This window comes from Staurois parvus, unplaced genomic scaffold (assembly GCF_062004578.1).
Source record: "Staurois parvus isolate SC_StPar_1 unplaced genomic scaffold, SC_StPar_1.0 ptg002372l, whole genome shotgun sequence".
NCBI lineage: Eukaryota > Metazoa > Chordata > Amphibia > Anura > Ranidae > Staurois > Staurois parvus.
The window spans coordinates 235,775-263,312 of record NW_028320168.1 but is presented as its reverse complement, the minus strand read 5'-3'; the positions used below and the strand labels follow the sequence as shown (position 1 = coordinate 263,312).

The window sequence follows — 27,538 nt, the reverse complement described above, 5'->3', positions numbered from 1 at the left end:
TGGATCTTACACCAGTACCGCCCAGCACTGACCCCCTGACTGGACCTGACACCAGTACCGCCCAGCACTGACCCCCTGACTGGACCTGACACCAGTACCGCCCAGCACTGACCCCCTGCCTGGACCTGACACCAGTACCGCCCAGCACTGACCCCCTGACTGGAACTGACACCAGTACCGCCCAGCACTGACCCCCTGACTGGACCTGACACCAGTACCGCCCAGCACTGACTCCCTGCCTGGACCTGACACCAGTACCGCCCAGCACTGACTCCCTGCCTGGACCTGACACCAGTACCGCCCAGCACTGACCCCCTGCCTGGACCTGACACCAGTACCGCCCAGCACTGACCCCTGACTGTACCTGACACCAGTACCGCCCAGCACTGACCCCCTGCCTGGACCTGACACCAGTACCGCCCAGCACTGACACCAGTACCGCCCAGCACTGACCCCCTGCCTGGACCTGACACCAGTACCGCCCAGCACTGACACCAGTACCGCCCAGCACTGACCCCCTGCCTGGACCTGACACCAGCACTGACCCCCTGCTGACCTGAACACCAGACCGCCCAGCACTGACCCCCTGCCTGGACCTGACACCAGTACCGCCCAGCACTGACCCCCTGACTGGACCTGACACGAGTACCGCCCAGCACTGACCCTGCAGCCATCATTGTGTCTCTTCAAACAACGAAGCATCAGGGACCTCCAAACCTGAATTCAGTGTGAACCTCACATACAGATATTAGGTCACATTATAGAACAGATGAGGATGTTCTTAGTCTGTAAGAGCGGCAATATCTGCGATCCACCTACACATGGTGACTGCACAGCTGAAATCACCGTCTGTCTATGTGCCTCCGGTTCTTACGCACCTGTAAACGGATATAACAGGCACGCCTTTGTGGGAGGGTAGAGGATGCCCTATACTGAATACCCATGTGAGCCAAAAATATCTAAAGCCAAAACCTTTTTTTTTTTTTTTTATAATGATGGAATGGAGGATTAGGACCTCCTTTTTTTTTGTTGCCATCTGTGTCACCAAGAGAGGAGATGAGGGGAAATCTTCCAATGGGGACACTTGTTCCAATGACGACTGTCCAATGAGGATTTCCCTAATTTCCGGTCATATCTATGGGCCAGAGAGTGAAGGGAAATACTCCCCCCCCCAATACTTTGAATCCCTGACCTAAATTAGGGGTCCCCAAACTTTCTAAACAAAGGACCAGTTTACAGTTCTTTATACTTGAGGGGGGCCGGACTGTGGCCATCGGGGTGTAAAATGTCATGGCGACAGTGGGAGGAATTTGTTGTGGGCTTTTGAATCATGTCTCAAGAATATGACTTTTCTCAGACATAATGTTATATAGCAAACAGCTCAGCAGAACCGGATGTTAAGAGTTAATTTTGTCTTGGTTGAACCTTCAAGAATTCTAGTTAAAGAACTGAAGAGAACAGGGAATTAAGACTTTTCCAAGACAATGGGATTGTTTAAACTGTCAACAAGGACTATTTGTATATGGAAGTGAAAAGAATGCACCTACAGAAAGTCAAACAAATAGGACTCTGACTTGTAAACATTTCAACAATAATGAGACGGGAACTCAACTGTTTGAAAGCTTAACCAAAACCTGTAGAGTGTGATGAACCAACAAACCTCTGAAACTATTACCATCTACTATTGTTCACCAAGGGTGAAAGCATTAACAATTGTTTACCATGAGTCCAATACAAGGGCTAGGCAAACAGAGAATTTTTTTCCCTACACAGAGGAAATGTTGATGCTGAAACCAAGAGGTGAAATTCAGGACATTTAAGTCTAAAAGTTCACTGTATATCATTACAAAAATGTACTACAAAACAGATTATAAATAAGATGTCATAGACTTTAAAACACCATTAAATACTCAGCAATGGGAACTATATATATCACTAACTTGAGTATTGAGATGATGGGAAGTAAGATGTATTATAAACTAGCATTAGTTACATGTCTTATCAGGAAACAAACATGAGATGGTACTTCAAGGAGGAATAACCGAATATACACCTATATTCCATGGTCCCTATTTAGAATAATATAGGTATCACTGCTATATCTGGATAGAGCCGTATATTTTATTCCTGAAATTACCTGAAGATTCCACCCAAGATATGAGTCATCTCAAATACTCACATTGTTCTGTGATACATGACCGCCACCTGGCGGGCAGGTGAGAAATAGCTTATGTACACACATTTCTCAACTAGCCAATCAGGAAGCCTGGTGGGAAGGTATCTTAGAACAATGGACTAGTGGATATAAAAAGCCCATGTGCTGTAACATAAAAAGACCTCATGAAAAGAAGAAAAACCCTCATAAAGACCTCATGGAAAGACCTGACATCTGAAGAAGATCTCTGCTGAAATAACTACTCTTCCATCTTTTCAAACTTCCTAAAACTTTAAACCTCTAAACTTATAACTTCCTACATTCTCCCCTATTGAATCTATCACTTGCCTATATATCAGTCTAAAGGCGTTCCACTGCCAGCTAAATCCACGGGAGAGCTGCCTAGTCTGACGTCCGGGTGTGGTGAGATGTTTATTTGATTTGTATTCATTACTTTCTCTGTTGTGTAGAATCATAAAAATTACCGTAGTGTATTACAACAATATTGGATAGTTAGATATATGTAGTCAGATACTGTGTTACTGTTAAAAAAATTGTTGATTGCCATATTATAAATTTTTCCATATTTCATAATTTATTGAATATTAATAACCAGAGTATCATATATCAAGGGCTTACTTCTTGCAAGCCTATGGCCACGGCATGTAAGAATATAACCTTTGAGATATTCGAAATTATTAATAAATTTAATAAATATCGTATCATTTAAATTTGTGATTGCTGTAATTAGTTAGAGACATTATTAGTGTGTCTTACATTGGTAGGATATGTTTTTGATTGTGTGTACCAATATTCATTTATCACCAGTCTTTTGTGTTTTGTGTTAATATATATATAATTTTTGTACATAAATAAATTTTTATATTTATCTATTATAAGGCAAATTTTGTGTGTATGGTACGAAATCATATTGGCTAAAAGAATTCAAGGTATAATAAGTGGTGATCAAATTATCAAGGTGTCCAAATTATTGGTTTACTAAATATTTGCCGTATTTTAACGGCTGGAGGCACTGTAATATTTCATCTAAGGGAAAGGGACACGCCCTTTATAAATAATATATATCCTTACATAAACCACCACAACATAAATTTGGAGGCACTGCTGAGATTCATAGAAATCGTACCATAACACAAAACGCACTGGTGATTGTATATTTGTACACGTTATCAAACATATATTTTGTATCAAAATGGCATCCAGTAATCACGGATCCACCTCTTCCAAGCATAACGAGGAAAATATGGCGGCTCAAGGCATTGAGCAGGAAGTTATGAAGCCAGCTCGGAAAGCTGCCGGTGCTTGGCAGAAGTATGTTGAAAATGAAGTAATAAATTATCTCCGCAAGAGATTGAATTTGGGGGATAGTAATAATGAATTTGTGGATGAAGAGAAAGAGCAGGCCATGAGCACCTTTGAGGACCTGTTTAACCAAAAGGGCCAGGTTGTTGGGTTTTTAATGGCATTTGCTGGAACAGAAAGTGATAGAGGCCGTGACAGACTTCTCATAGAAGCTTGGCCCATGTTATGGTTCATGACCGCTGGAGCTGCCCAGCGGACCATGACTCTAAGGGAAGAGTTGTCAGAGGCCCGCCTCTTGTTAGAAAGCAAAGATCAGGACATTGAGTCTTTGAAAGGGAAGCTTGGTCATGCCGGTATTCGTTTAGACGAATCCGAGAAACATTATGATAGATTGGTCGGAGACTTTCGAAGTGCTCAGGACCTGTATGAAAGAAACTTTCAGGAGTTAAAACAACTTCAAGAGAAGTATCAGGACTTAAAAGATGAGGTGGAATACTTCAGATCAGAGAGGTTATCTCCTGTCAAAATTAAAGTTCACCCAGGGGAAAAGCATGACCAGTCAGAACTTACCTTGATAAAATCTGAGCAGAAAACTCTGGAGGAGCAGATTATAAGGTTGACGGCCCAAATAAATTCTGGGGTCCGAAACCGGACCAACCCAGGCAAGCAGGAGGCTGATGAGCGGAGATACCCGCATCACAGCGAAGTATCTGATAGTGAGTCAGGGTCAGAATATAGGTCACCTCCTAGGCTTTCAAGATACACTCCAGAGCGCTCTGAAGAAAAATATGAGGTTTCATATAGGCAGGAAGGGAAATCCCAGGGGTCATTCAGGAGATATGACACCCCAAAGGTTATTAAGTTCCTGAAGGACACTGTTCCTATGTTTTCTAAGAAAGGGTCCCTTGAGATCACCGAACACATGAGAACATATGAACAGACGTTAGAGATTCTGGGCATTAGAGATGACCACACCAAAATAGAATTGCTACCATGGGTGTTTGAAGAGAAATACCGGCAATTCTTTGAGACCTTGAGGGCCTATTCCAATCAGTCCTGGAGAGAGGTTAAACATAAATGCCACATGGAATTTGGGCCTTATAAAACTGTAACCTCTGCCAAGGCTGCGGCCTACAATTTAAAGTGTGGTCCTCACCAAAGCCCTGCAGAATTTCTGGCTGTCCTCAGAAATGCCTATTTCCTGGCTGAAAAGGATCCCAATCCTAACCAGCCAGAATTCAAGACACTATTCTATGAAGCATTACCTGCTTACATAAAATTGGGACTTGCAAAGGATTACAGAAAGGGATGCTCTCTTGATTGGTTGGTGAGAGAGAGTGACTATTTATTCTCGATCCAACAGTCCAGTGAGGGCGGGATAAAAAGAGAACCTAAAAATAGCCCCAAGATAGTAGCAGCCACTACCGTTTCCCCTCCAAATCCAAATGTGCAGGCAGAGAAGAAATCATATGCGGAAGTAGTCCGTGGGGGTAAAACCAATGGTTCCCCTAGATTTGCACCTCAAACCCAGCAAGTGAAGGAGGTCCATAACTTTGCACCCCAAAACCAGTGGGTGAGAAAGGATAGGCAAAAGCCAGGGAACTACGGTAGTGGAAGTGAGAAGAATAAAAAGTATGGTAAGGGCCAGTACAGTGATGAAAATCAAAGGAGGCAATGGTATCCTCAGAGGTTCTATTATCCTCGCCAAAACCAACATGGGAATTTTTATGGGAACCCCAATTTCAACCGGAACCATAATTACAATAAGAATCCCAATTTTAATAAAAACTCCGATTTCCAAAGATTTCCTCCACGCCAAGAACACCCTCAGGCTCAAAGGGGGGATACAGTACCCCAGGCTCCCTTTAATAACAGGGAGACCCCAAAACCTCAGAGAGAACAATGGCGTCGGGACCAGAGCAGTAGTTCTGACTCTGAGTCTCATTACCAGTCTCGTCCAAAATACAAGCGCAAGTATAAGAAGAGGGAGAATCAACAGAATGACTCCTCTGAGCGTATTGGACAAATAGAGGCACAGGTCAGCAAAATGGCTGAACAGATGGACAGGCTTGTCACTCAATTTCCATCCAATCCTTTTTTAGGAGCAGCTCCTGTGACCAACCAAGGGTCACAGAATTAACAGGCAACCAAGCCTTAAACCAACAGGGGAGGACACTGAGTCAAATGACAGGAGATGTGTGCCCCGTCCCTGACACGCCTACTAATGAAGAAGTTAGTTCTCAGGCAAAGGGGGACCATTTGTTGGTTATTAATGATTCTCCTGTTTTTCAGTGTCCATCTATTGCCCCTAATATAGTCACGGCATCGGAAGTCGTCGGGATTGACAAGCCAGACGGAGCACCAACTTCTAGTTGTGCTTCTGTCTTGAGACAGTCCAAGAATCCCACCAGGGAGGATAAGGGTGATGTGTCCACCACATGCGGTGAGATAAGAGCCAGTCACATGTTATTGAAGGGCCCACAGATCTTCAACCACACTAATTTCATGTGTGAGCTGACTGAATCTGATGGGAGATATTATGCCACGGTGCAGGTGCAGGATGCCAGTGATCTTTCGATTGTCGGCTTAATAGACACTGGATCCCAAGCAACCATCATGTCACAGGAGCATTTTGACAAAGTGGCGAATGTCATGCCCACCAAGCCAAGACTTAAAAGTTTTGACAGCTCATTGATTGGTGTAGGTGGAGACCCTTTACAAGTCATGGGTACCGCCTGGCTTAAACTGAAACTGGGTAATAAGGAACTGAGACACCCCATCATCATTGCTAGCATATCACAGCACCACATGATAATTGGGATGGACTTCCTAAAAAGGCTGAACACCATAGTTGATTGTGTGAACCAAGTCCTGTGGTCACAGGTAAATACCCCAATTAAATATGGGAAACTTAAAACTTCCCCTTCCCGACAACACTGCCACCTGGTGGAGGAAAGGCCTGGATCATTAGAAATCCATTTCAGGAACAGCCAACTTCCTGATGTAACGGTTATCAAACCTGATGACTGTAACCCTATCAGAAGAGATGAGGAACACATTTTTAGAATTCCCCAAGATAAAATCAAAGATATTTCCCTCCAAGATGACATCCTTACGATATCTTTTCATCAGGAGGATAAACCAAGAAAAGGGGGAGATCACACCCAATTCTTGACAGGTATTGAAAGGGTTAACAGCGACTTGTTTATCCCCATCCGGATAAATGGTCTTAATAGGTCAAAATATGCCAAACTAGATTTGAGACAGGAACACAGCTTTGTAAGCCATGGGTTGATAAAACACCTGACCGAAATGGAAATGATCCGTTTCTCCACACCTCAGCGTCATTGGATTTCAGACTCCCTTGATGACTCTGATGATTACAATTCAATGGCTAGGTGTCTCTTAAACGTCACTGTAGGAAACAAAACAGCCACCCATGTGTTCCTAGTCTTGGATAATCCCCAAACTAAAATTTATTTTGGCAACGATGTATTACATCGCTTTGCAATGCAAGTCGACCTAATTAATGACTGTTTATGGAGTCGACTAAAGGGGGACCCCGAAAAATACCAAAATTTGGACTTAGCTTTAAAATCCCAGCAACAGATGCCTTATGCTGTTGAAGTCCAGGTAGCCCAAAAGATTACAATTCCTAAGGGCATAAATAATTTCATACTCCCCATCCAAGTTAAAAAGGGACATAGACTGAAGGGGTCAGATGCATTAGTATGCCTCTCCCATAAAATGCAGGGGGAGGGACTGAACATTACACACACGCCCCTAGTTAACACACATCAATCCCCGATGTACATTTACGTACATAATCTGTCCAATCAGGACATCGTCTTACCCAAAGAGACCCTTATTGGTCTAGCGGTAGAGACTGAATATTATACCTTTGGGGTTACTAACCAGGTGATTGGACTCATCCCCGATGAATATTTGTCGGAGGAACAATTAATTGAACAAACATTCCATTCATTACCAGAGGGTATTTTCACCATAGAGTCCATTTATCCATTCGATTCTAAAGATGGCACCTGTCGAGTCGAAGAGACATCAATTGTCTTTGATCACCCAATCAAAGAACAAGAGTACCCCAAAGAACCTGGATGGCAGGAGAACACACACACACATCACATACCCAATGACCTCACCACGAAACTTGAAGAGGCATATGAGATAGGTCAGCCGGAAAGCTTTCCTGGATTCAAGGAGTTAGTGGAAGAGATGGTGGCCCTCGCCGACGCGTGTGCCAGTGATCTCGACCGACAATTGCTCCGAGAGCTTCTCCTTGAATTCCAAGAGATCTTTGCCAAGGATTCTTACGATTGTGGGACTACTGACCTACACATCGCTAGGATCCAAACAGATCCAGATGCCCCACCAGTATTCGTAAGACAGTATAGGTTACCATTAGCTTCCTATGAATCTCTAGCTGAGATTATCAGGAAGTTACATGAAAGGGGTATAATTAGGCCCATCCACAGCTCCTACAACCACCCGATCCTGGGTATCTTAAAACCCAATGGACAATGGCGTTTGTGCGCTGATCTCCGTCAGCTAAACAAACGTGTGTACATGTCAGGATGGCCTGTCCCATACATAGACCAGTGTCTCGCCCAGCTCCAAGGATCCCAAGTTTTCACAGCTTTGGATTGTGCACAGGGGTATTGGACCATAAAGGTGAGCGAGGAAGACCAATACAAACTGGCCTTCAGTTTTGGGAATCGACAATATTGTTGGGTACGAATGCCTTTCGGATTCATAAATTCCGGACATGAATTTGCTGTGTTCATGCACAAGGCCATGCCAGACGCCTTCGAAAGGGGGACGTTGGCATATGTGGACGATATCCTGATCAAAAGTACAGATATGGCCAAACACATTACAGAACTTCGGCATGTCCTGGGCCAATTAAAAGCAGCAGGAGTTAAACTGTCCTTACAGAAAGCCCAGTGGTGTCGCACGAAGGTAAACTTCCTAGGCCATGAAGTTACTGCTGAAGGTTTGAACCCACAAAAGAAGAAAGTTGAGGCGGTTCTGAACTGTAAAGTCCCTACTAACCTTAAAGAATTGAGATCATTCCTAGGTATGGTAAACTACTCGCGTAAGTTTATTGACAATTACGCCGAGATAAGCAAGCCACTGCTTCACCTACTGAAGAAGGATGTCGAATGGTCGTGGGGTAAGAAACAGGAGGACGCCATGAAGGAATTAAAGGAACGTCTCACACAAGCGCCGTGTCTCGGATATCCCGAAGGGGGTAAAAATTTCTATCTAGAGACAGGGTTTACGCAGGTAAGTATGAGTTCTGTTCTTTACCAGAAACGTGATGATGTCAGTAAGGTGATTGCCTATGCCAGTAAAACTTTGTCCCCGGTTGAAGTAAAGTTCAGTGACTGTGAAAAAGCTCTATTGTCCACCGTGTGGGCATTACAGAATTTCCGCAGTTACATTCAGGGAGAGAGAATCATTGTTGAAACGGCACACCAGCCTTTACAGTATTTAAAGAGTGAACGTATCAAGGGAGGAAATGTGTCTAATAGCCGCATCACTGCTTGGACTTTGTCTTTGCAAGGGTGGCCTCTTGAAATTCGGTACAAACAGAACAAGGAAAGTCCAGTAGCCCAGGGCCTAGCCGAGCTCCATGATTGTTCCGCAACTACGCCTGCTATGGAGGCCCCGGACACTGACTTTCTGGAAGAACAACTGTTCTCTCCCTACAAGGTTTATGATGAAGAATACTGTAAACAGCTGCCGTGTGTATATGTGGATGGTTGTGCTTTTCATCACAAGGATGGGGAACAGCTCCAACTAGTGGCAGGTATTGGAATCGTTTGGACCCAAGGTGTCACCCCAATTTCTGTGGGATACAAACTTGGACCAAAAAGCAGTCAGGTTGCTGAACTTACTGCAATTCTTAGAGCAGTTGAGATGGCTATAGAGTTCAACATCAGAGAGTGTGCCATCATAACCGATTCCAATTATGTCAGGAATAGTTTTGTGGAGTATTTTCCTAGGTGGAAGCGAAACAACATGAACAAGAGTAATCACAAACCCGTGAAACATGGTAAGCTCTTTTGTCACATCGATGAACTGGTAAGGTTCAATGATCTCACCCTGCACTTCAAGAAGACCAAAGGCCACTCCAAGGTTCTAGGTGCCGAGAAAGAAGGGAACGATCTGGCCGATTCTCTAGCCAAGGAAGGGGCAATCACCGGTGAACTGTTAGACATTGATCAATTTTTAGGTACCGTACAGGTTGAAGCTGTCACCAGGCAACAGGCCAGAACAGCTGGTGATCCAAATGCATTACAGTGGAGTCACGAGTCTCCTAGTGAGGATTTAATTACTGCCCAAAAAGAAGACCCAATAATTGGCTTGTTTTATAGTCATATAGAAGATCCCAACCAAAATCCCATAAATAAGGAAGTATGTAGTGGGAAGGAGGATTTACGTATCTTAATGAAATCCAAATCCCAATTCTCTTTATACCAGGGATTGTTGATACGAACCTCAAAGGGTGGCGTACAACAATGGGTCGTCCCACTTAAATTTAGAGGTTTGATGCTACAGCATGCCCATGATGCTCCCACTTCCGGTCATCGTGGGGAAAAGATCACGTATGAGATCCTGCGGGATTATGCCTACTGGCCTCATATGTTACGTGATGTGAAGGAATACTGCCAAGGTTGCCTAATATGTCCCCAATTTCAACCTACCAAGCCAACTCACAGAGCACCTCTCCAGAAGAGGGGGATATGTATGCCTTGGTCAGACCTTCAGATGGATTTTATTGGGCCAGTAACAAAATCTTCACGAGGAAATCGGTATATGTTAACAGTTACATGTTTATTCACCAAGTATGTCGAATGTATACCAGCACCAAATAATAGCTCCGAGACATGTGCTGCATTGCTAATAAATCATGTATTTTCTCGTTTTGGTTTACCTCAGAGGATAGAGTCTGATAGAGGATCGCACTTCACTAGCGAAGTGATGGCCAAATTGTGGAAAATTTTGGGGGTTAAAAGGAAATTGCATATCGCCTATCGGCCAGCCTCTAGTGGTGGTGTAGAACGATACAATCAGACCATCGTTAATGTCCTTAAGAAATTTGTTAAGGAAACAGGCAAGGACTGGGATGTTAAACTCCCGCTGGTCCTGATGGCGTTGAGGGCTACTCCGAATACAGTTACAAAAATGTCATCTTTTGAACTGATGACAGGTAGACGGATGGTACTGCCCCAGCACTTATTGTATCGCACTACAGATCAAAATTTGATCAATGCTACCACCACACACCAGTACATAGAGGATTTACGTAAACATCTGCAATATGCTTTTGCCTTTGCCCAGCGAAATTTGGAAAGAGCTGCAACTAGTGCTAAGACATACTATGATCTCAAAACCTCCAAGAAGGAATATGAGATTGGTGACAAGGTCTATCTATACAACTTTGCAAGAGACCAGATCAAGGAACGGAAATTCCTTCCATCTTGGAAAGGTCCGTTCTCTATCATTGATAAAATCTCTCCGGTCGCATATAAATTGCAGGTGACACGGTATGGTGAAATCAGTGATAGATGGGTGCACATCAATCAATTACGTGCTTGCCATCCGAAGTCTCAATTGCAGTTGTTGGAAGACTAAACCCACCAATTCCTATCTGGAGATATTGAGATCATTCTTAAATTTCCTTTAAACATATAATTCATCTTTTGCCTTACAGGATCCAGTAACATAATTTTATGTATATCCCATACTTAAACTGTTCATTTTAATAATTTAGAAAGGAAGGCCCAGACTATGACCAGACCGGCGATCGGAGGTGTCAATGACCGGACCCTAGAAGGAAGCTGTAATGTCCTGTGGGAAAGACCAGATGCCAGAGATCGATCCGGAGACGATAACCTGATGTCCCAGGCCACCAAGGGCCAGTCCAGAGGAAAAAACCCGCCTAGGAGACCGTCTAAGAGACCTGTCGTGCGGAGGACCCATGGACCCCAAGGTGGATGTGCCAGGCCAGGCCGGCCTCATCACAAGACCAGGATCGTCATCGGAAGTGTCCATCTAAAGACGCCGAGTCAAGTTGAGGAACAACCAGCATGACCGCTGCCATTTTATTATCAAATTTTTTTTATTATTTCATTCCCTTCACCGGAGAAGACGAACAATCACTCTAACCAAAAGCCTCACTCATGTTTTTCGATACAGACACCCCTCTACGCGTGCCTATACCCCAAAAACAAAGGGGGATTTTTGTTGTGGGCTTTTGAATCATGTCTCAAGAATATGACTTTTCTCAAGACATAATGTTATATAGCAAACAGCTCAGCAGAACCGGATGTTAAGAGTTAATTTTGTCTTGGTTGAACCTTCAAGAATTCTAGTTAAAGAACTGAAGAGAACAGGGAATTAAGACTTTTCCAAGACAATGGGATTGTTTAAACTGTCAACAAGGACTATTTGTATATGGAAGTGAAAAGAATGCACCTACAGAAAGTCAAACAAATAGGACTCTGACTTGTAAACATTTCAACAATAATGAGACGGGAACTCAACTGTTTGAAAGCTTAACCAAAACCTGTAGAGTGTGATGAACCAACAAACCTCTGAAACTATTACCATCTACTATTGTTCACCAAGGGTGAAAGCATTAACAATTGTTTACCATGAGTCCAATACAAGGGCTAGGCAAACAGAGAATTTTTTTCCCTACACAGAGGAAATGTTGATGCTGAAACCAAGAGGTGAAATTCAGGACATTTAAGTCTAAAAGTTCACTGTATATCATTACAAAAATGTACTACAAAAACAGATTATAAATAAGATGTCATAGACTTTAAAACACCATTAAATACTCAGCAATGGGAACTATATATATCACTAACTTGAGTATTGAGATGATGGGAAGTAAGATGTATTATAAACTAGCATTAGTTACATGTCTTATCAGGAAACAAACAGGATGGTACTTCAAGGAGGAATAACCGAATATACACCTATATTCCATGGTCCCTATTTAGAATAATATAGGTATCACTGCTATATCTGGATAGAGCCGTATATTTTATTCCTGAAATTACCTGAAGATTCCACCCAAGATATGAGTCATCTCAAATACTCACATTGTTCTGTGATACATGACCGCCACCTGGCGGGCAGGTGAGAAATAGCTTATGTACACACATTTCTCAACTAGCCAATCAGGAAGCCTGGTGGGAAGGTATCTTAGAACAATGGACTAGTGGATATAAAAAGCCCATGTGCTGTAACATAAAAAGACCTCATGAAAAGAAGAAAAACCCTCATAAAGACCTCATGGAAAGACCTGACATCTGAAGAAGATCTCTGCTGAAATAACTACTCTTCCATCTTTTCAAACTTCCTAAAACTTTAAACCTCTAAACTTATAACTTCCTACATTCTCCCCTATTGAATCTATCACTTGCCTATATATCAGTCTAAAGGCGTTCCACTGCCAGCTAAATCCACGGGAGAGCTGCCTAGTCTGACGTCCGGGTGTGGTGAGATGTTTATTTGATTTGTATTCATTACTTTCTCTGTTGTGTAGAATCATAAAAATTACCGTAGTGTATTACAACAATATTGGATAGTTAGATATATGTAGTCAGATACTGTGTTACTGTTAAAAAAATTGTTGATTGCCATATTATAAATTTTTCCATATTTCATAATTTATTGAATATTAATAACCAGAGTATCATATATCAAGGGCTTACTTCTTGCAAGCCTATGGCCACGGCATGTAAGAATATAACCTTTGAGATATTCGAAATTATTAATTATTAATAAATTTAATAAATATCGTATCATTTAAATTTGTGATTGCTGTAATTAGTTAGAGACATTATTAGTGTGTCTTACATTGGTAGGATATGTTTTTGATTGTGTGTACCAATATTCATTTATCACCAGTCTTTTGTGTTTTGTGTTAATATATATATAATTTTTGTACATAAATAAATTTTTATATTTATCTATTATAAGGCAAATTTTGTGTGTATGGTACGAAATCATATTGGCTAAAAGAATTCAAGGTATAATAATAAGTGGTGATCAAATTATCAAGGTGTCCAAATTATTGGTTTACTAAATATTTGCCGTATTTTAACGGCTGGAGGCACTGTAATATTTCATCTAAGGGAAAGGGACACGCCCTTTATAAATAATATATATCCTTACATAAACCACCACAACAAATTGTGCCCCATCACTGGGGTCAATGGGAGGAATTGTGCCCCATCAGTGGGAGGAATTGCGCCCGTCACTGGGAGGAACCCCCCCCCCCCTCGTCACTGGGGAGGGATGTATAGCGATTCATCAGTGCTCGTAAAGCAACAAAAGGATTTTTATTTTGCCAGATAGTAGAATTTCCACAGTACTTACAGCCCATGTAAGTGTCCCCCCATCTGCACTTGCCCACTCACAGTAGATGGCCTGTGATGATGCCGCAGTGCATTTTGTGAATGGCCCAAGGTTTAGATGGTCGATTCTACCAGAAATCTTGTGAGTCGATAAGGTCCTGTGCTGCCTGCCTATGCAAGATGGGAGTCGGGTGGTCTAAGGAGATTTGTTGTCACTATACAGCCATGGACACAGTTGTTGGAACCCTTCTGCTAAGGCGTGATGCACACTGAGCATTAAACATGCTGCATCCAGGGGTGTCTTGTGGGGGTGTTTTTTCTGCCTCTAAATACCCTCCTATGTTAGCCTATGGGGTTGATTTACTAAAGGAAAATATATTGTGCACTTCAATTGCAGTTGCTTCAGATCTGAGGGAAAAGTGCTGCGGATTTCTATCATCCAATCATGTGCAAGCAAAAAGGTTTTTGTTTTTTTTTTTCCTTGCATGTGATTGGGTATTCTTTGCAAAGTGAAGCTTTACCTAAGCTCTGGCGCAACTGCACTTGCAGTGCACAGTATATTTGCCTTTAAAAAATCAGCCCCATGTGTCCATGCACGCAGTTGTTTACCGACTCAGAAAAAACACAGCCTGTGCATCCAGGAGCAGCAACGCTTTGGCAGAAAAAAAAAATGGTTGAAATAAACGCACGTTAATACTAGGTGTGTCAGGTGCCCGAGTGTTAATTTATTCTGGCCAATGAAATGACCACCCAACCACTTGATGCACCTAGATGCATTTACACACCGTCCTTTCTGCGAAAATGCTGCTGCCAAGGGGAAAGGCGTTCGGGTGTGCTGGGCAAACGCCCTGTGTGCATTAGTCCTAAAAGGAAGACGCCGCCATTTTCTCCGAAAAGACTTGAAACTGACCAAAAGAAATTGGCATTCGCCATTGTTTATTCCAGATTTCATAAATATCAGACTTTGAGGCCACCCGCTCCTTAACAATCAGCTTAAAGTCAAAGCACAAAACGCAAGATGCAACGCTTGCGTTTCTGGTGCGGTTCCATTGAAGTCTATTACACGCAAAACGCAATCTGCTCCAGGAAAAAAAAAGTCCCTGACCCTTTACAAAATCTGCTCTGGCTCAAGACGCACAGAAATGAACTAGATCCTTAGGAAATCAAGTTAAATGGACTGTAGTGCGTTTCGGCAAACCAAACTCACTGAAATCCGCATAAATGTGAACCTGGGCCTAGAAGGGATCACTGCAAACAAGTGATTTCTGTGGCTCTTACTGAGATTTCCGCACCTGCCAAAAGGTAGTTTGTCCCACTCTTCTCAAACTGCTCCAACTGTCTCCGGTTTGAAGGGCGCCTTCTCCAGCCTGCACATTTCTGCTCCTTCCATAGATGTTAGATTCAGATCAGGGCTCACAGAAGACCACTTCAGAACAGTCCAAGGTTTACCTCTTAGCCTTTCTTGAGTGTTCTTCGCTTTGTGTTATGTATACTGTTGGAGGTCGCATGACCAGCAACTCAGACAGAACTTTCTGACACTGGGTTGTACGTTTTCCTCCAGAATTCCTTGATAATCTTGAGATTTCGTCATACCCTGAAGATTCAAGACACCCTGTGTCAGACACAGCAAAGCAGCCACAAAGCATAATCAAGCCTTCTCCATGTTTCACAGTAGGTATAGTATGCCCTCATTTTTTTTTTTATGTGAACATAGAGCTCATGGAACTTTCCAAAAAGCTCATTTTGCCACATCTGTTCTCCCTGAAGCTTTGTGGCTTGTCAATGTGCGCCGTCTAGTTTTTTTTTGTTGTTTTTCTTTCGACAGCGGAGTCCCCTTAGGTCTACCTTCTTTGAGCCCGCTCTCGTTCAAAAAGCGGCGGATAGTGCGGTCAGACACGGATGTACCTTGACCTTGGAGTTCGGCTTGTATCTCTTTAGAGGTTTTCTTTGGCTCTTGGTCTACCATTCGCGCTATCCTTGTATTCAAGCTGGGGTCGATTTTCTTCTTGCGGCCACGTCCGGGGAGGTTGGCTACACTACCATGGTCCTTCACCTTCCTGATAATATTTGCAACTGTAGTCACAGGAACCTCAAGCTGCTTGGAGATGGTCTTGTAACCTTTACCTTTGATATGCTGGTCTATGATTTTCAGTCTGATCTGCTCAGACAACTCTCTCCTTGGCTTTCTCTGGTCCATGTTCAGTGCAGTGCGCACGGTGATGCCAAACAGCCGTTGTATTTCAGGTGAATGTCTGGACGAAAAAAATAAAATATACAATAATGAGTTATTACCTGATGACCTCAATTTCCAGAATGTCTCACATGAGAGAGAGAGATGGTTTCACCCACCTTCAGGAAAATACAAGGCTAAATGAGTTTAAAAAGGGGTCCCAAGAGTCCAATAAAGGACATGGGGTGAGAGCTCATTGGTCCTTGAGGATTCCTAGGGGAAAAAATAAACCATGAGGTGAAGAAGCAGGAGAAATATCACTACTGAAGTCAATGGATCCACTCTCCCCCCCCCCCCCAAATTCATCACTTCCTGGGGTCACTATCCATTTATCCCCCCAAAATGTCACTACTGGAATGATTGGATCACCCCCCCCAAATATATTACTACTAGGATATTCGTGTCTACCCCATTACCCCCAAAAAGTATCACTATTGGGTTCACCAGATCATCCCTTCCCTCCAATAATCACTACTGGGGGCACCACATTCACCCCCAATATATCACTATTGGGTCAGCATATCCACACTACTGGGGTCACCAAATCAACCCGCCAACACTAGTCACCATATCCATTCACTACCCCAAATATATCAATACTGGAGTCAGCATATGTACCCCTCCCCCCATGTATCACCACTATGGTCATCAGATGTATATCCTGCCATATCAATACTGGGGTCACATGTACCCCATACATCAATACGGGGGGGGGGGGTCACCATGTGTATCCTCTCCCCATGTATCAATGCTGGTGGGGGGGGGGGGGTGTCAACATATATACCCCTCTCCCCATATATCAAATCAGGGGGCTCCATATGTAGCCCCTCTCCCCATAGATCAATACAGGGTGTCACCATATGTATCAATGATGGGGGGGGGGGGTCACCATATATACCCCCTCTCCCCATATATCAATATGGATCACCATATGTATCCTCTCCCCATGTATCAATGCTGGGGGGTCACCATATATACCCTCTCCCCATATATCAAGTTAGGGGGCTCCATATGTAGCCCCTCTCCCCATATATCAATACAGGGTGTGTGTGTGCGTCTGTGGGGGGGGGGGTGTCACCATATGCATCCTCTCCCCATGTATCATGCTGGACGAGGGGGGGGTTCACCATACATACCCCTTCTCCCTATATATCAAATTAGGGGGGCTCCATATGTAGCCCCTTTCCCCATATATCAATACTGGGGTCACCATTTGTACTCTTCTCCCCTTATATTACTGCTGGGGTCACCAGAACCACTGGACTGCTCTCCTAGGGAGGGGGTGGGCCTCTGCCGCCTACAGTTGACCTCTGGGTAAGAAGGGGGGAAATAATAAGCCAGGAGGTGAAGGCGTGTTTGCAGGAGACCGGAAAAATTGAAAACTCTCAGACTTTGCTGTAGGTGGGCGGAGCCATCCCTCATGTGAGCCGTCCTGGGGAACAAACATATTTCATATATCTCTGCAATACTTGGCCATGTCCCTTCAAGAATGTGCGAGCGCAGTGGGAGGAGTCTCATCTGAGACACACAGAGGGACTCCGCTCTGAACTGCTGTACCTCCGGTTCTTACGCGTCCGCTCACAGGAACGTGCTGACACGCCTTTGTAGGAGGAAAGAGAAGGGAACACCGGAGCCCAGGGATGAGGATGTAGCAAAGACCATAAAAAAGGAGGTCTACCTACAGCCCAATATATGTATACTGGGCTTACCGGATCCACTACCTCCCCTTAATGCATCACTACTGGGGGCACCAGATCCACCCCATCCCCCCTTATACCACTCACGGGGGCACCAGATCCACCCCATCCCCCCTTATACCACTCACGGGGGCACCAGATCCACCCCATCCCCCCTTATACCACTCACGGGGTCACCAGATCCACCCCCACCCCCCCCTTATACCACTCACGGGGTCACCAGATCCACCCCCACCCTTATATCGCTACTGGGGTCACCAGATCCACCCCCCCCCCCTTATACCGCTACTGGGGTCACCAGATCCACCCCCCCCCTTATACCGCTACTGGGGTCACCAGATCCACCCCCCCCCCTTATACCGCTACTGGGGTCACCAGATCCACCCCCCCCCCCTTATACCGCTACTGGGGTCACCAGATCCACCCCCCCCCTTATACCGCTACTGGGGTCACCAGATCCACCCCCCCCCCCCCCTTATACCGCTACTGGGGTCACCAGATCCACCCCCCCCCCCCTTATACCGCTACTGGGGTCACCAGATCCCCCCCACCCCCCTTATACCACTCACGGGGTCACCAGATCCACCCCATCCCCCTTATACCACTCACGGGGTCACCAGATCCACCCCCACCCCCCCCCTTATACCACTCACAGGGTCACCAGATCCACCCCCACCCCCCCCTTATACCACTCACGGGGTCACCAGATCCACCCCATCCCCCTTATACCACTCACGGGGTCACCAGATCCACCCCCACCCCCCCTTATACCACTCACAGGGTCACCAGATCTACCCCCACCCTTATATCGCTACTGGGGTCACCAGATCCACCCCCCCCCTTATATCGCTACTGGGGTCACCAGATCCACCCCCCCCCTTATATCGCTACTGGGGTCACCAGATCCACCCCCCCCTTATATCGCTACTGGGGTCACCAGATCCACCCCCCCTTATACCGCTACTGGGGTCACCAGATCCACCCCCCCCTTATACCGCTACTGGGGTCACCAGATCCACCCCCCCCCCTTATACCGCTACTGGGGTCACCAGATCCACCCCCACCCCTTATACCGCTACTGGGGTCACCAGATCCACCCCCACCCCTTATACCGCTGTCACCAGATCCACCCCCACCCCTTATACCGCTACTGGGGTCACCAGATCCACCCCTCTCCCCTTATACCGCTACTGGGGTCACCAGATCCACCCCCTTCTACCGCTACTGGGGTCACCAGATCCCCCCCACCCCCCTTATACCGCTATTGGGGTCACCAGATCCACCCCTCCCCCCTTATACCGCTACTGGGGTCACCAGATCCACCCCTCCCCCCTTATACCGCTACTGGGGTCACCAGATCCACCCCTCCCCCCTTATACCGCTACTGGGGTCACCAGATCCACCCCTCCCCCCTTATACCGCTACTGGGGTCACCAGATCCACCCCTCCCCCCTTATACCGCTACTGGGTCACCAGATCCACCCCTCCCCCCTTATACCGCTACTGGGGTCACCAGATCCACCCCTCCCCCCTTATACCGCTACTGGGGTCACCAGATCCACCCCTCCCCCCTTATACCGCTACTGGGGTCACCAGATCCACCCCTCCCCCCTTATACCGCTACTGGGGTCACCAGATCCACCCCTCCCCCTTATACCGCTACTGGGGTCACCAGATCCACCCCTCCCCCCTTATACCGCTACTGGGGTCACCAGATCCACCCCTCCCCCCTTATACCGCTACTGGGGTCACCAGATCCACCCCTCCCCCCTTATACCGCTACTGGGGTCACCAGATCCACCCCTCCCCCCTTATACCGCTACTGGGGTCACCAGATCCACCCCTCTCCCCTTATACCGCTACTGGGGTCACCAGATCCACCCCTCTCCCCTTATACCGCTACTGGGGTCACCAGATCCACCCCCTCTCCCCTTATACCGCTACTGGGGTCACCAGATCCACCCCTCCCCCCTTATACCGCTACTGGGGTCACCAGATCCACCCCTCTCCCCTTATACTGCTACTAGGGTCACCAGAACCACCACCCCCTTATACCGCTACTGGGGTCACCAGAACCACCTTGTCAATATACCACTACTGGGGTCACCAGAGCTACACCACCCTCACAATGTATCACTGGATGACCCCCCTCCTTCCAAATACAGGCCACCAGAATCTCCTTATCCACCAGTATGCCAATATTGGGCTTACTAGATCTACTACCTCCCCCAATCATATGTGTGTGTACTGAGGGCAGCAGACCCCCCCACAAAAAAAAAAACATACATATATAGCTACTGGGCTCACCATATCCAGCACCCCTACCCCCTTACATGACTACTGGGGGGAGTCACCAGATCCACCCCCTCCCCCAAATATATGAATACTGGTGGGGGAAGGGGGTCACCAGATCCACCATATATATATATATATATATATATATATCACCTCTCCTAGCAATACTGGCCTTATCGACCCCTCCCCCAAGAATATCACTATTGGGGGGGTCACTAAATAAAATGCATCAGTTCCTGGGGTCAGTATATCCAAATGTCCCCCATATATCTCCACTGGAATACCTGGACCCCCCATAGATAAATACTAGCATAATCAGCTCCACCCCCACAAAACATCCCTACTGGGATCACCAGACCATATCATTACCCCCCCCCAATAATACATTCCTCATCTCAGCCCACACTCACACGTGTCACCCCAGTGAGGTCCCCCGGAGAACACAGCTTTCACCCCTCATGTATGACCAGCTCCATAGTGCCCACCGAGTGATGGGGGACACACTCTCCACCCTCGCCCCAAATCCCCGGATGTCCCCGGATTGTCTCACCTCCTCGTTACTGCCAGCAGCTACACTAACAGGCCATTTCCGGCCCACAAAAAACCCACTTCCGGTTCAGACACCTGATGAACTACGAAGATGACCGCCTTGATGAAATGTATTGGCTGATGGTCATGTGATTAGGTTAGCCGCTGGCTGATTAGCCCGGCTTCCTTGCGCTCAGTGATGCTTTACGGGAGAAGGCAATGAGGCATGTCGGGAGTAGTAGTTTGTTTACTATCCCCCGTAAGCAGCCAATCAGGGAGGGCCATGTAGTGGAAGGCTGCTGACAAGCCTTCTCATCCGGAATTCCCTCCCCTCTCTTGTTGATTGGTGGGTAGGCATTCGCCGTGAGGTGATTGGTCCAGGTAGAAGAGCTGGGGGCTGCGATTGGCTGGGAGGGTGGTGCGGCTTGCCTGGTTTAGGCCGCTGCCGGAGCCCGGGTCTGTCAGAAGGGAGGATGGGGGAGAGGAGAGCGCCGTGTGCGCTGATGGTAGTCATACTGCTGGGTGGACTCTGCTGTTGGGCCAACACCGAGCTGCCGGACCGAACTGGTGAGAAACAGAACCGACACCCACTGGATCTTACACCAGTACCGCCCAGCACGGACCCCCTGACTGGACCTGACACCAGTACCGCCCAGCACTGACCCCCTGACTGGACCTGACACCAGTACCGCCCAGCACTGACCCCCTGACTGGACCTGACACCAGTACCGCCCAGCACTGACCCCCCTGCCTGGACCTGACACCAGTACTGCCCAGCACTGACCCCCTGCCTGGACCTGACACCAGTACCGCCCAGCACTGACACCAGTACCGCCCAGCACTGACACCAGTACCGCCCAGCACTGACCCCCTGCCTGGACCTGACACCAGTACCGCCCAGCACTGACCCCCTGCCTGGACCTGACACCAGTACCGCCCAGCACTGACCCCCTGCCTGGACCTGACACCAGTACCGCCCAGCACTGACACCAGTACCGCCCAGCACTGACCCCCTGCCTGGACCTGACACCAGTACTGCCTAGCACTGACCCCCTGCCTGGACCTGACACCAGTACCGCCCAGCACTGACACCAGTACCGCCCAGCACTGACCCCCTGCCTGGACCTGACACCAGTACCGCCCAGCACTGACCCCCTGCCTGGACCTGACACCAGTACTGCCCAGCACTGAAACCAGTACCGCCCAGCACTGACCCCCTGCCTGGACCTGACACCAGTACCGCCCAGCACTGACCCCCTGCCTGGACCTGACACTAGTACCGCCCAGCACTGACCCCCTGGCTGGACCTGACACCAGTACCGCCCAGCGCTGACACCAGTACCGCCCAGCACTGACCCCCTGACACCAGTACCGCCCCGCACTGACACCAGTACCGCCCCGCACTGACACCAGTACCGCCCAGCACTGACCCCCTGCCTGCACCTGATACCAGCACTGACAGGACATGTTGAGCTGAGACCAGAACTGCCTTCTCTGAGCCTGGACCAAGTCCATGTCTGACTGGGGCTGCCAGGGGATCCAGCACAGACTGGGGGTACCAGCTGGCTCTAGTACAGAATGGCGCCTCCAACTTGTGTCTCCATCCCATTGCCAGGCTGCGACAGGTCGAGGGCAAGTGCGGTGCCATTGGTGGCATTGAGCGACAGGTCGGGGGGGAAATGCGGTCCCACAGGTGGCATTGAGTGATGAGTCGGAGGAAGTGTGGTCCCACAGGTGGCATTGGGCAACGGGTTGGGGGAAGTGCCCACAGGTGGCATTGAGTGATGAGTCGGAGGAAGTATGGTCCCACAGGTGACATTGATCGATGGGTCAGGGGAAGCGCGGTGCCACAGCTGGCATTGAGCGATGGATGGGGGGAAATGCGGTCCCACAGGTGGCATTGCGTGATGAGTCGGGGGAAGTGCGGTCCCACAGGTGGCATTGGGCGATGGGTTGGGGAAAGTGTGGTCCCATAGGTGGCACTTGGTGACGGGTCGGGGGAAAGTGCGGTGCCACAGCTGGCATTGAGCGATGGATGGGGGGGAAATGCGGTCCCACAGGTGGCATTGCGTGATGAGTCGGGGGAAGTGCGGTCCCACAGGTGGCATTGGGCGATGGGTTGGGGAAAGTGTGGTCCCATAGGTGGCACTTGGTGACGGGTCGGGGGAAAGTGCGGTGCCACAGGTGGCATGGAGCGACAGGTCGGAGGGAAATGCAGTCCCACTGGTGGCATTGAATGACGAGTCGGGGGCAAGTGCGGTCCTACAGGTGGCATTGAATGATGGGTCGGGGGAAGTGTGGGCCCACAGGTGGCATTGAGGGACGGGTCGGGGGAAGTGCGGTCCCACAGGTGTCATTGAGGGACGGGTCGGGGGGAGTTCGGTGCCACAGGTGGCATTGAGGAACAGGTCTGTGGGAAGTGCGGTGCCACGCGTGGCATTGAGGGACGGGTTGGTGGGAAGTGCGGTTCCACAGGTGGCATTGAGCGACGGGTCAGTGGAAAGTGCGGTGCCACAGGTGGCATTGAGTGATGGGTCGGGGGAAGTGCGGTCTCACAGGTGGCAATGAGCATGAGGGGGGGATGTGGTCCCACAGGCGGCATTGAGGGATGGGTCGGGGGAAGTGCGGTCTCACAGGTGGCAGTAAGCATGGGGGGGGGGATGTGGTCCCACAGCTGACAATGAGTGACTGGTGGGGGGAGAGGAATGCAGTCCCACAGGTGGCATTGGGCGACAGGTCGAGGGCAAGTGCGGTCCTACAGGTGGCATTGAGCAATGGGTCGGGGGGAAGTGCAGTCCCACAGGTGGCATTGAGCAATGAGTCGGGAGGGGGGGGGGGGAAGTGCGGTTCCACATGTGGCATTGAGGGACGGGTTGGGAAGTGCGGTGCCACAGGTGGCATTGAGCGGCAGGTCGGGGGGACATGCAGTCCCACAGGTGGCATTCAATGACGGGTCGGGGGCAGGTGCGGTCCCACAGGTGGCATTGAGTGATGGGTCAGGGGAAGTGCAGTGCCACAGGTGGTATTGAGCGACGAGTCGGGGGGAGTGCGGTCCCACAGGTGGCATTGAGCGATGGTTCGGTGGAAGCGTGGTGGCATAGGGGGGATGTGGTCCCACAAGTGGCATTGAGTGATGGGTCGGGGGAAAGTGCGGTCCCACAGGTGGCATTGAGTGATGGGTTAGGGGAAATGTGGTCCCTTTAGGTGGCATTGAGTGATGGGTTGGGGGAAGTGCGGTCTCACAGGTGGCAACGAGCATGGGGGGGGGAATGTGGTCCCACAGGTGGCATTGAGGGATGGGTCGGGGGGGAGTGTGGTCCCACAGGTGACAATGAGTGACTGGTCTGGGGAGAGGAATGCGGTCCCACAGGTGGCATTGGGCTACGGGTTGGGGGAAGTGCCCACAGGTGGCATTGAGCGTGGGGGGAAATGTGGTCCCACAGGTGGCACTTGGTGACGGGTCGGGGGAAAGTGCGGTGCCACAGGTGGCATTGAGGGACAGGTCGGGGTGAAATGCAGTCCCACAGGTGACATTGAATGACGGGTCGGGGGCAGGTGCGGTCCCACAGGTGGCATTGAGTGATGGGTCAGGGGAAGTGCAGTGCCACAGGTGGTATTGAGCGACGAGTCGGGGGGAGTGCGGTCCCACAGGTGGCATTGAGCGATGGTTCGGTGGAAGTGTGGTGGCATAGGGGGGATGTGGTCCCACAAGTGGCATTGAGTGATGGGTCGGGGGAAAGTGCGGTCCCACAGGTGGCATTGAGTGATGGGTTAGGGGAAATGTGGTCCCTTTAGGTGGCATTGAGTGATGGGTTGGGGGAAGTGCGGTCTCACAGGTGGCAATGAGCATGGGGGGGGGGAATGTGGTCCCACAGGTGGCATTGAGGGATGGGTCGGGGGGAGTGTGGTCCCACAGGTGACAATGAGTGACTGGTCGGGGGAGAGGAATGCGGTCCCACAGGTGGCATTGGGCTACGGGTTGGGGGAAGTGCCCACAGGTGGCATTGAGCGTGGGGGGAAATGTGGTCCCACAGGTGGCATTGAGCGTGGGGGGAAATGTGGTCTCACAGGTGGCATTGGGTGTGGGGGGAAATGTGGTCCCACAGGAGGCATTGATTGATGGGTCAGGGGAAGCGCGGTCCCACATGTGGCATTGGGCGATGGGTTGGGGAAAGTGCAGTCCCATAGGTGGCATGGAGCGACAGGTCAGGGGAAATGCGGTCCCACTGGTGGCATTGAGTGATGGGTCTGGGGAAGTGCGGTCTCACAGGTGGCAATGAGCATGGGGGGATGTGGTCCCACAGGTGGCATTCAGGGATGGGTCGGGGGAAGTGCGGTCTTACAGGTGGCAATGAGCATGGGGGGGGGATGTGGTCCCATAGGTGACAATGAGTGACTGGTGGGGGGAGAGGAATGCGGTCCCACAGGTGGCATTGGGCGACAGGTCAAGGGCAAGTGCGGTCTTACAGGTGGTATTGAGCAATGGGTCGGGGGGAAGTGCAGTCCCACAGGTGGCACTTGGTGACGGGTCGGGGGAAAGTGCGGTGCCACAGGTGGCATTGAGTGACAGGTCGGGGGGAAATGCGGTCCCACTGGTGGCATTGAATGACGGGTCGGGGGCAAGTGTGGTCCCACAGGTGGCATTGAGTGATGGGTTAGGGGAAATGCGGTCCCTTTAGGTGGCATTGAGTGATGGGTTGGGGGAAGTGCGGTCTCACAGGTGGCAATGAGCATGGGGGGATGTGGTCCCACAGGTGGCATTGAGGGACGGGTCAGGGGGAAGTGTGGACCCACAGGTGACAATGAGTGACTGGTCGGGGGAGAGGAATGCGGTCCCACAGGTGGCATTGGGCGACAGGTCGAGGGCAAGTGCGGTCCCACAGGCGGCATTGAGCAATGGGTCCGGGAGAAGTGCGGTCCCACAGGTGGCATTGAGCAACAGGTCGGGGTGGGCGGAGTTTTGTGCCACAGGTGGCATTGAGGGACAGGTCGGTGGGAAGTGCTGTCCCATAGGTGGCCTTTAGCGTGGTGGGGGCGAAAGTGGTCCCACAGGTGGCATTGAGCAACAGGTCAAGGGGGAAGTGCGGTGCCACAGGTGCAATTGAGCAATGAGTCGGGGGGGGGGGGGGGAAGTGCGGTTCCACATGTGGCATTGAGGGACGGGTTGGGAAGTGCAGTCCCACATGTGGCATTGTGCTGAGTGAAATGTTGTTTTGCTCTTCTCTTTCAGATAATAAGAATGAAGAAGACACGGAGGTAACTCCGGTGAGAACTCTGCACTGATCTACACTGCAATCACCTCAGCCCCCTACAGTCCCATCTAGAATTCAGGCACCAGTCAGTCCTGGATTGAAGACGGTCAATATCACCTTCAGTAGACATACACCCGGAGTCACCAGATCACATTCTCTGCAGCCGATTATTCCGGCTTCTCTTCACTGAGCTGCTTTGTATAGACATATTGGGGGTTCAGCGCAGATTGTACCGTATTGAGGGGTTCATTGTGGAGACATATTGGGGGTTCAGCGCAGATTGTACCGTATTGAGGGGTTCATTGTGGAGACATATTGGGGGTTCAGCGCAGATTGTACCGTATTGAGGGGTTCATTGTGGAGACATGTTGGGGGTTCTAGTCAGATTGTAACATGTTTGGGGTTCATTGTGGAGACATGTTGGGGATTTACAGCAGATTTTACCCTGTAGGCGTTTATGGAAGAGATGTGTTGGGGGGTCAGGATAGATTGTAATGTATTGGGGAGTTTGATGTATACATATGTTGGGGTTCAATGCAGATTGTTACATTTTGGGGATTAATTTTGGAGATATGTTGGGGTTCATTGTGGAGACGTGGGGATTCAGAACAGGTTGTACCCAGGTTGTTGGGGTTCATTGTGGGGATTCAGAACAGGTTGTACCCAGGTTGTTGGGGTTCATTGTGGGGATTCCGAACAGGTTGTATCCAGGTTGTTGGGGTTCATTGTGGGGATTCCGAACAGGTTGTACCCAGGTTGTTGGGGTTCATTGTGGGGATTCAGAACAGGTTGTAGCCAGGTTGTTGGGGTTCATTGTGGGGATTCAGAACAGGTTGTTGGGGTTCATTGTGGGGATTCCGAACAGGTTGTAGCCAGGTTGTTGGGGTTCATTGTGGGGATTCAGAACAGGTTGTACCCAGGTTGTTGGGGTTCATTGTGGGGATTCAGAACAGGTTGTACCCAGGTTGTTGGGGTTCATTGTGATGATTCAGAACAGGTTGTACCCAGGTTGTTGGGGTTCATTGTGGGGATTCAGAACAGGTTGTACCCAGGTTGTTGGGGTTCATTCTGGGGATTCAGAACAGGTTGTACCCAGGTTGTTGGGGTTCATTGTGGGGATTCAGAACAGGTTGTACCCAGGTTGTTGGGGTTCATTGTGGGGATTCAGAACAGGTTGTAGCCAGGTTGTTGGGGTTCATTGTGGGGATTCAGAACAGGTTGTACCCAGGTTGTTGGGGTTCATTGTGGAGACGTGGCGATTCAGAACAGGTTGTACCCAGCTTGTTGGGGTTCATTGTGGGGATTCCGAACAGGTTGTACCCAGCTTGTTGGGGTTCATTGTGGAGATGTGTTGGGGGTTCTGGGCAGGTTGTAATGTATTAGAGGGTTCATTGTATAGATATGTTGGGGGTTCAGAGCAGATTGTATCCTGGTAGGAGTTTAGTGTAGAGATGTGTTGGAGGTTCGGGGCAGATTGTATTATGTTGGGGGTTCATCATAGAGACCTGTTGGTGGTTCAGGACAGATATGTCCATGTTGGGCTGTGTGTACAGTACATGGTAGTGATCAGTCCATGGCACCTTGTTGGAGGTTTCCCCATTACAGTAACAAAGAACAGACTCCATTTGCACTGAAGAATGAATGCTGAGGCAGGCCATACA

At 48.7% G+C, this 27,538-nt stretch overlaps 1 protein-coding gene and 2 long non-coding RNA genes across 6 annotated transcripts in view; 2 read left to right on the top strand and 1 right to left on the bottom strand.

Annotated features, from left to right (window-relative positions):
- The first annotated feature begins 979 nt into the window (after positions 1 to 979).
- LOC149431160 (uncharacterized) lies at positions 980 to 13,497 on the top strand. Its single transcript, XR_016309366.1, has 2 exons — positions 980 to 2,578; positions 11,277 to 13,497. It is a non-coding gene; the product is annotated as an uncharacterized LOC149431160 (long non-coding RNA).
- A 1,297-nt stretch (positions 13,498 to 14,794) lies between these two features.
- Positions 14,795 to 21,298, bottom strand: LOC149431159 (uncharacterized). Its single transcript, XR_016309365.1, has 2 exons — positions 20,648 to 21,298; positions 14,795 to 16,127 (listed from the first exon to the last, which is right to left on the bottom strand). It is a non-coding gene; the product is annotated as an uncharacterized LOC149431159 (long non-coding RNA).
- The window catches only part of SEL1L (SEL1L adaptor subunit of SYVN1 ubiquitin ligase), an 80,963-nt gene continuing 74,443 nt past the window's right edge, over positions 21,019 to 27,538 (top strand). For 2 of the 4 annotated variants that reach the window (XM_089665856.1, XM_089665852.1), the window contains exons 1-2: positions 21,020 to 21,192; positions 25,856 to 25,890. In XM_089665856.1, coding sequence (XP_089521982.1) covers positions 21,099 to 21,192; positions 25,856 to 25,890 — 129 coding nt within the window. In that variant the 5' untranslated portion in view covers positions 21,020 to 21,098. Of the gene's footprint in view, positions 21,193 to 25,855; positions 25,891 to 27,538 lie in introns of all 4 variants that reach the window. The other 2 variants (XM_089665855.1, XM_089665853.1) reach the window with 2 other exon arrangements.